Source organism: Sander vitreus, chromosome 6, assembly GCF_031162955.1.
Source record: "Sander vitreus isolate 19-12246 chromosome 6, sanVit1, whole genome shotgun sequence".
Taxonomy (NCBI): Eukaryota; Metazoa; Chordata; class Actinopteri; order Perciformes; family Percidae; genus Sander; species Sander vitreus.
This window is the reverse complement of record NC_135860.1, coordinates 569,045-579,044: the sequence shown is the minus strand read 5'-3', so window position 1 is coordinate 579,044 and position 10,000 is coordinate 569,045. Positions and strand designations below refer to the sequence as shown.

At 45.7% G+C, this 10,000-nt stretch overlaps 1 protein-coding gene across 3 annotated transcripts in view; it reads right to left on the bottom strand.

Annotated features, from left to right (window-relative positions):
* The window catches only part of LOC144519090 (uncharacterized), a 22,299-nt gene extending 12,900 nt beyond the window's left edge, over positions 1–9,399 (bottom strand). The window contains exons 1-4 of one of the 3 annotated variants that reach the window (XM_078251981.1): positions 9,276–9,399; positions 7,891–8,012; positions 3,572–4,242; positions 1–110 (exon numbers count right to left, since the gene is read on the bottom strand). The exon at positions 1–110 is cut by the window's left edge and continues 277 nt beyond it. In XM_078251981.1, coding sequence (XP_078108107.1) covers positions 1–110; positions 3,572–4,242; positions 7,891–7,954 — 845 coding nt within the window. In that variant the 5' untranslated portion in view covers positions 7,955–8,012; positions 9,276–9,399. Of the gene's footprint in view, positions 111–3,571; positions 4,243–7,890; positions 8,013–9,007; positions 9,146–9,275 lie in introns of those variants that run through there. The other 2 variants (XM_078251982.1, XM_078251983.1) reach the window with 2 other exon arrangements.
* Between the last annotated feature and the right edge of the window lie 601 nt (positions 9,400–10,000).

The following is a 10,000-nucleotide window of genomic DNA, read 5'->3' as shown; positions in this document are numbered from 1 at the left end:
ATGTCGCACACAAACGCCAGCCCCCTCTGGTGGAGCCGCAGGTGCTGCTGCAGCTCCTCGGCAGAGGAGAAATCTTTGCGGCACAGGAAGCAGCGGTGAGGCGCTTCCTCCTGATGAAGGATCAATGCAGTAGTTGTTTCGTTAAAAAGGAAACTTAACACCATGTTTTAGCTTCAACATGCCGCCTTCACAGACAAAATAAATGCATTTGAACCCTGACACAGACTCCCCAGACACAGATTTTTCAGATCCGGGTTCTCGAGCCTCGTCCTACCAGACTCGGGTCCTCGAGCCTCGTCCTACCAGACTCGGGTCCTCTAGCCTCGTCCTACCAGACTCGGGTCCTCTAGCCTCGTCCTACCAGACTCGGGTCCTCTAGCCTCGTCCTACCAGACTCGGGTCCACTACCCGGGTCCTACCAGACTCTGGTCCACTACCCGGGTCCTACCAGACTCTGGGTCATCTAGCCTCGTCCCTACCAGACTCTGGTCCTCGAGCCTCGTCCTACCAGACTCGGGTCCACTAGCCTCGTCCTACCAGACTCTGGTCCTCTAGCCTCGTCCTACCAGACTCTGGTCCTCTAGCCTCGTCCTACCAGACTCTGGTCCATTAGCCGGGTCCTACCAGACTCTGGTCCTCTAGCCTCGTCCTACCAGACTCTGGTCCACTACCCGGGTCCTACCAGACTCTGGTCCACTAGCCTGGAAGACGGATACTCTGTTGAAGTTTAAAACTACTGGATCTGCCATAACCAATCGCTAACGTTTGGTCGTGACGTCGGCTTAGCATCGCTAGCGTTAGCCTTAGCTAACTCCTTCACCGCTAACGGAGCGAGCTGGAAAATCAAACTGTTCCTGAACCCCGTGGGGAGGAGGGCCACAACATCATGGCCCCCAACACAACTCAGCAAAGATTGTTCTTGCTCGGGCTTTAACTTCTGGATATTCGGCAGCGTTGCCACAACGGACCGAATGACTTCGCTCGCATCTTTCTCCGCCGCCATTACGGAACTACAACTCAAACTAGAGCACGACCTCAACGTCATCGTTCTCAGACACTCCCTCTGTTCGCTGATTGGACCGCCAAAGTATTTGTTGCCACTACGGTAGCCGTTATGTACCAAGAAACTATGACAACATGTCTTCCAAGTTTTTGCTTTTTTGGCGAGGAGGATTCCTTCTCGTGTGGCTCGGCATGAGTCTGATCCTCCATTATGAACTAAAGGGCAGTGACCAGCTCCTCTCACTGATCTCCTTCTCCGTTTCAGCTGGTGTCAGTCACGTGACGCTGGCTCTGAGCGAAAACGTGTTGTGGGTTAGCTAGACAGGAAGGCTAGTGCTCTGTGTCCCTCTCAGCCATTATAGTTTTTCAAAATGGAGGAACGACATGGAAGCCTCCTTGGACTTGCCCGTCCAATGGAAATACAGGTACGAAATTCTTCGCTTACGAGGCTAAGTCAGATCATTGGCAGAGGTCATTTTACACCAATGAGGACGTATTAATGAATGAAGACATTGGTTTTAGCTGATAAAATACTGAAAACACTACACAGTGGACCTTTAAGCAGCGCACTCATCCTCCTGACGACTCCCGAGCTGAAAACCTGCCGGCAATTTGGATAACTTGAGGCTCTTTGAGCCGACACAGAGCCATCCTCAACAAGCTTGGACAGTAGTACGGTTTGTGTATTCGTGCCGAACCCTCAGGGTCTGGTGGAAAATGTTACCTCAGCAAGACGATTCTGTCTGTCTTTGAAACCGTCTGTTCAAAACTAATTATCTTTATGCATTTGTTTGCCCCCCCCGGTAGGAGTGTGCCTCCTGCAGTGTTCCCCCTACATTTCCCCCTATATTCATTGTTCATTTTACTCCCGAGGAGAGTTTCCACTCTGAATATTCCCAGAATTTTGTAGCCCTATTTATTACCAACTCATAAAGTGGATTAAGTGTTCAGTTTCTCTTTAGCCCCCCTGTTGTCCTCGCGTCAAGTCCGACCCCTTTTCAAGGTTTGCTGTATCAGAAATGTGGGTTTCTTTCAACAAAATAGCTCAAAAATAACATGGATGGTAAAAAAAACGTCAAAGAATGTCGACTAAAATGACCTAAAAGTGGCAAAAACGTTGACAAAAGCGACTAAAAGGCGTTGAAAGCCTCGAAAACAGCAGAATAAAGCTTTGAAAAAAGCGTCAAACACAACAAGGCACTCATGGCGCTTTCCCGCTGCTAGTACCAGCTCAGCTCGGCCGCGGCGCCCCGTCCTCCTTTTCCCATCGCAGATTTAGTACCGCCTCATGCGTGAGGCGAGCGTGGCTGGTCGTCATAGCGACGCCGCAGGAAACTGCCGTGACCTAACCTAAGATTTAGAAGGCTGTAGAGACGTCAGGTGGGAGAGATGAGGAAGACTGTAGAGACGTCAGGTGGGAGAGATGAGGAACAGGTGGGAGAGATGAGGAAGACTGTAGAGATGTCAGGTGGGAGAGATGAGGAAGACCAGAGACGTCAGGTGGGAGAGATGAGGAAGACTGTAGAGATGTCAGGTGGGAGAGATGAGGAAGACTGTAGAGACGTCAGGTGGGAGAGATGAGGAAGGCTGTAGAGATGTCAGGTGGGAGAGATGAGGAAGACTGTAGAGATGTCAGGTGGGAGAGATGAGGAAGGCTGTAGAGATGTCAGGTGGGAGAGATGAGGAAGACTGTAGAGACGTCAGGTGGGAGAGATGAGGAAGACTACCCGGAGCTGGAGGATGCTCCAGCGTCGTATATATAGTCTGGTGTGTGGGAACATTTGGGATTTCATGTTACCTATGACGACAGCGGAAATCAAACAATAGATAGAACTGCCACTGTGTGCATGTATCGTGCAACATGCATCCAATATGCTCATGTGAGCTATATATCATATGCTGCAGTATATTTCTGGTGTTAAAGATCAAAAGAAACAATAACAAGAACGGTACAGAACCGAAAACCGTGACCCTAAAACCGTGACCCGAACCCAACCGTGGGTTTTGTGAACCGTACCACCCCTAGCAGAAACCCTCTTCACTCCTCTACTATGACAACGACCTGTCAACCGTCAACTGCCATACGTACTTCCGTTGATCCTAACTACCCTTGTGTTGTCTTCCTGTCTGGGTCAAAAGTGTGGTTGTTCTTTTCCAACATTTGTCACTTTTCCCAGCCTTTTTGTCTGTTTTTTTTTTTATAAAACATTTCTCACTATCACTTTTTACTCACATTGTTTTTGTAGGTTTTGTCGGCGCTTTACTGATGTTTTCGGCGATGTTTTTCAGTGCGTTTCTGAAGCTTTTTCCGGAATTTCTGACACATTTCTCAACGTTCTTTTGTCATTTTATTTTTCAAACGCTATAAAATGTTATAAAAAACACCCAAATTCAATGAAAGGAGCGAACTGATCATTTATATTACTCGTGAAGAGCGTCGTATGGAAGCATCCACGTTATTTTCTTTGACAATGTGGATGAAAGAAACCCACATTTCTGATGTAGAAACTTTTTGAAAATGGGTCAGATTAGACCGGAGGACAACTAGGAGTTAACGCCCACTGCTCACCTTCCCAGCTGCAGCGGCAGCTTTTTCCGCTGCATGTTTCTGCAGGTGTTTCTTCAGGAGGCCCGGCCGGTTGAAGCTCTTGGAGCACAGCGAGCAGCGGTGCGGCTTCTGTCCGGTGTGGAGCCTCACGTGGTCCCTGAGGGACGCCGGCGTGGAGAAGTTCTTCTCGCAGACCGGGCAGGAGTGCGGGCTCGTCTCGGCGTGGGTCTTCTGGTGCTCGGTAAGGCCCGAACTGGAGGCGAAGCGCTTGGGGCACAGCGAGCAGCCGAACGGCCTCTCTCCGGTGTGCGTCCGTTCGTGCTGTACGAGATGGCGCCGCTGGATGAAGCCGCGGCCGCACACCGAGCAACGGTGGGGTTTTTCTGCGGCGTGCCCGAGCTTATGGCGCCGCAGGCAGCTCCGCTGGGCAAAGCTGACGCCGCAGACCGTGCAGGAGTGCGGCTTCTCACCGGTGTGAACTCGCTGGTGCACCGTCAAGGTTTTCTTCTCGGCGAAGCGCTTCCCGCACACGGAGCAGCTGTGCGGCTTGTCGCCCGAGTGCGTGCACATGTGGGCCGCCAGCCGATACGGACGAGTGAACGCGCGGCTGCATACCGGGCAGATGTGGCAGCGGCGTTTTGACCGAGTCCTGGTTTTTTTGGATGACGGTTCTTCCTCCGTCTGGACGTCTCCTGCAGGGAAATGAAACTGACTTTAATATCTCAAAGAACATTAAAGTCCCAGTGTGTAACGTGTTTAGTTGTTCATTATCAAAATCTGTGTTGCCCGTTGCACAAACTTGTCCTTTTTCATGAATATTTACCACCACCATCAATTCCAAGTATTCCTTCTGGCTTGACATTTTACATTTGCGTTAGCATGAACTGGGGTAGACGCTCCATATTCACGCTCCATCTTGGAATACCTTAGCCGGTAAGGGACATACAGGACATACTGCTCCACCTGTGTGTCTGTGTGTGTGTGTCTGTGTCTGTGTGTGTGTGTCTGTGTGTGTGTGTGTAAGGGACATACAGGACATACTGCTCTCTGTCTGTGTGTGTGTGTGTGTGTGTGTGTGTCTGTGTCTGTGTGTCTGTGTGTGTCTGTGTGTGTCTGTGTGTGTGTGTGAGTGTATAAGGGACATACAGCTCCACCTTTCATGTTTTCTCTGTCACATGATGAACTAACAGCTGCTGCTAACGCTGCTAACGGGTATCGTAGCTTCCTGAAGAAGGAAACATGGAGGACCACACGTCTTCAAAATCCAGATTTCAGGAACAGGAGTCTCCTTCTTCTTCGCCCAGAAAAAGAAGAAGGAGATTGAAAGGAGCAAGAGAGCGTCTTTTTGGAGCGTGAAGGCTACCGTAGCTGTAATACGTACTTTGAACTGCGTGGAGCGAGAGAGCTGATTGATGATATGTGATCTCAACGCTAGACGGGAGACATTCCCACACGTTGGACCTTTAAATATTTTAAGAATATAAACTGTGTCTCAGGGGTGGGAAGTAACTCAAGTACTGAGCTTCAAATTTGAGGTACTTTTACTTTACTTGAGTCTTTTCATGTTCTGCTACTTTATATATAGAGGGAAATATTGATACTTGACATTGCAAATGTAAATACTCAAGTGCCGTACCTCAGAAAGGTACTTATGAAAATATAAGTTAGTTCTGTAGTTATTATTAGGGATGTAACGATGCATCATGAACCAGTTAAAAATGGATCTAATCTACTTTAGATTTCACCTCAGACGTCACTACGTCTTCAGTAATGAATGCAGGACTTTAACTAACACACACACACACACACACCTTTGTGGGGACCCGTCATTGACATAATGCATTCCCTAGCCCCTTACCCTAACCTTAACCATCACCACTAAATGACTAACCTTAACCCTTACCCTCACCCTAACCAGAACCTCATTCTAACCCTAATCCTAAAACCAAGTCTTAACCCTCAAACAGACCTTTAACCTTGGGGGGTCCAGCATTTTGGGCCCCACAAGGCTGTGCAGACTCCACAAGTATACTGTATTCCCCGGTTTTTGGACCCCACGAATATAGTAAAACAAGCACACACACACACACACACACACACACACACACACACACACACACACTTTAGAGAAATAAAAGGAATATTTTTCACTCATTTCTCTGCAGCTCATCCTGTTAAAAACTGGATCGGATGGTCAACTTAAACCGTGTATTGTATCAAATGGCGAGTTCAGTGTATCGTTACATCCTTAAGTACTTAGTTACTTCCCACCCCCAACACACACTGACACTGCTTCAATCTCACCACCGTCCACCAGCCAAAAGCTGGGGGGGGTCAAAGAAACGGCCCATTTGTGTGACATCCTGTTTTGTTCTTTAACCCCCCCAACAAAGCACAAGTACACTTTACATTTCACAATTACCGTTTTTTCCGTCAGATCGTTTATAGATTTCGACATTTCCGACCGTACTTGAAGGCACCAGGATTATTTCACAGGAGAGAGAGAGAGAGAGAGAGAGAGAGAGAGAGAGAGAGAGAGAGAGAGAGAGAAGAGACGAGCGAGACTTGTTGTTGCAGGAAACATTCAGCTATTACACAAACTCCCAAACTTCAGAGCTTGTGTTTGGGGTTTTAAATCTGTCTCGTGGCAGAGATAGAGGCAGTGATGTTTCCCGTTTCCTGTACGGGACTCTCACACCGCCTCAAAACACACCTACAAGTCTGATCTCTGGTTACATGACTGGCCACCACAGCGTGACGTGGGGATGTGTTTCTCCAAAAGTTGAGTCTCGCCGCCTTCACATTGCAACAGTAGATACGGCTGCGAAACGACCGGAAGTCATTCATTTCCTCTGGAGATATGATGTATAACAGCTGTATACTACTACCCCTGTATGGATGATATGATGTATAACAGCTGTATACTACTACCCCTGTATGGATGATATGATGTATAACAGCTGTATACTACTACCCCTGTATAGATGATATGATGTATAACAGCTGTATACTACTATCCCTGTATAGATGATATGATGTATAACAGCTGTATACTACTACCCCTGTATGGATGATATGATGTATAACAGCTGTATACTACTACCCCTGTATGGATGATATGATGTATAACAGCTGTATACTACTATCCCTGTATAGATGATATGATGTATAACAGCTGTATACTACTATCTCTGTATGGATGATATGATGTATAACAGCTGTATACTACTATCCCTGTATAGATGATATGATGTATAACAGCTGTATACTACTACCCCTGTATATATGATATGATGTATAACAGCTGTATACTACTATCCCTGTATGGATGATATGATGTATAACAGCTGTATACTACTATCCCTGTATAGATGATATGATGTATAACAGCTGTATACTACTATCCCTGTATAGATGATATGATGTATAACAGCTGTATACTACTATCCCTGTATAGATGATATGATGTATAACAGCTGTATACTACTATCCCTGTATGGATGATATGATGTATAACAGCTGTATACTACTACCCCTGTATGGATGATATGATGTATAACAGCTGTATACTACTACCCCTGTATATATGATATGATGTATAACAGCTGTATACTAAACTCTTTGTGAAACATGAACAAACAAACAATGAACGCCGCAGAACTTTCTGTTATTCTGCAGTTTGACAATCCGTTATAACTTATCTTATATTATATCTTTAGGGCTTTCTTACGTGGTATCGGATCGGTGCATTAACTCCAGTACTTCCTGATACCAGCGTTTTAGGCAGTATCGGAGCCGATACTGATACTGGTATCAGTATGAGAAAAGTTCTTCCATGCAGAAACAATACATACCTGCTATGGCTAAGTTGGTTGGCAACAGACATCGAACTATAGACATTATTTATATACCGCTATATCACATTTAACCGACCTGACATATCAACATCCTGGGCAGCAGCCTTTCTGTTTATAGCTCTATAGCCCTCAGATGAGAGGTCATCGAGAACTGGACATTCAGACACAGACACGGTGAGTCGTTCTAGTCTCTCCGTCATTTTTTTCCTGATCACTTCTGACGCTTTCAACGGTGTAGTACGACGTCCACTGGGGGCCGCATTGCGTTTTACCCCCGCCGCACCTTAAACACACTACCCCCGTTCAAAATAAATGGAAAGACCTGCGTTTTTGCCGGACTGTCTGACAGCCGACGCAGGCAGTCTGAACGCGACCTTTGGCTGCTGGACGAGAAGGTGATTTTGAACCCTGTAAACAGTGTTTTACAAAATGAGCCGCCTCAGCGAGAACGTAACGTTAGTCGTGGCAGAAATGATGGCTGACCCTGAGCAGGAAGCTGCCGACAGTCCTCTCCTCGTTGTTCTGCTTCCTCTTTCACTCCATTCATCTCGTCATGCTATAACCCTCTGAAGGGGGGGGGGGGGGGACGTGTCTCCTCCGGTACTCTGAGACAAACACAGAGGGACACCATCATTAGAAATCAGTCCAGGGGTTTTCATCGCCATTATACGGTTTAAAGGACAATTCCGGCGCAAAACGAACCTAGGGGTTAATAACAGATGTGTAGCCACTCTGTCGCTCTCTGGGACATGTTTTCATGCTAATCTAATGTGTTCGTAGCTTGAAACAAGCTAGCGCGGCCCGCTGATTAGCTTACAACGCTAATATTCGGGGCACAGGGAAAGTAAAAACAAATCTCTATTTATACCACTAAAAAGGCTAGTATTTGGGGCACGTTCCCTGTGCCCCAAATACTAGCGTTGTAAGCTAATCAGCGGTCCGTGCTAGCGTCTTTCAAGCTAAAAACTCATTCAATTAGCATGAAAACATGTCCCAGAGAGCGACAGAGAGGCTACACATCCGTTATTAACCCCTAGGTTCGTTTTGCGCCGGAACTGTCCTTTAAGTATCGGTCGATCCCTAAAAGACAACAGCTACTGAGACTAAACAATACAAACAGAAGTGAAATACGAGGAAGAATTACATTACATATTTACTCAAGTACTGTATGTAAAAGTTAGCACCACTGTTGGTGTACAGATTGGAGGATTTTACAGGTTTTGAGTCAAACTGACGGTCCGTGGTTGCCAAGCAACATAGGAGCTTCAATACATTATGACGCAACATGAGGGTTAACGGTTAAATGTTGGGTTAACGTTAGCAAAAATGAGGGTTAGCGGTTAACTTATTATGGACATTATTCTGTCTCCTACTGCGTAATTATCAAATCAACAGTTTATCATCGCATAATGTTAAATGTTATTAGTTGTGTAACCCTACGCCCGAGGGATGTGTTAATCGATGCGTTATATACAGCCAATCAGAGATCAGAAAGAGCAGTTACATTAATAAACACCAAGCAGTTGTTTAGCTCTGAAGCTAAAAGTTAAGCTAGCTTGTTAATAACAAACTAACGCGTTAACGGAAACACACAACACACATAACGTTAACGTTTCCGTAGTGTTCAGTAGACGGAAGGCGAGTAAAGCCGTTTAAAAAGTCAAAAAATATTGAGGAATGTATGAAAATCCAGCAAGGAGCAGACGACTGCTTTTGACTTTCGCTAATGCTAGCTGTGCTAGCTAGCACTGAGGCAGGCCAGGCGTCATACAACGTAACATAACGGCTACACCGGCGTAACACTGATTTCTGTCTTTGAACGATGACTACGTTATTTTTTAGAATCACTTTTAAACATATTAACCCACCGGAGGAAGGAGGAACTTCTCAACAGCCTGTCAGTAGAACACAGGTCGATGTCATGCAAAAGTAAAGGATCCAAAACCCAACTTTTCTGCGTTAAAAGCGCAGGTGAATGATGAATTTCAGGAAAGAAATTAACCACTGCGCATGCGCACACGTCTTCCTCGTTCAGCTGCTGTTCAGCTTTACGCTCAGTGCTGCCGCTGCTGGCCGGAGGACAGACTGCAACAACACGGGAGTCTCTGCCATATTATTAGTGATAAAAACTGTGGTGTGATAAAAAGTGGCTTGCTAAGTTTCTATGTATGTTATCAATATCATCAACCTGTTTATTTGTTATAATCCTAAACATTAACTTTTAGGTTACCGCTACCGGTTATATTATTTAAGTTTCAAGAGATTTTATATCCGTTTGCACAGGTACAGGACAGATAGATAGCTAGATAGATACCTAGATAGACAGATGATAAAATAACAAATCCACATGAATAATATGGACAATAAAAGAAAATATACTAAATAAAAAATCCACATGAATGTACTGAGGGATGTATAAGCATGAGACGCTTGCGGTGGGGGGCGTTGTGCATATGGGCTAATATAGCCAGTAAACAGTGTAGACAGTACAGGTACATAGGAATATTTGTGCTTATCTCTCAGAGTTAAGCTTTGTATTCTTATTACTTATAAGTGATACAAAAACACATATAAATATACATAAATATATATA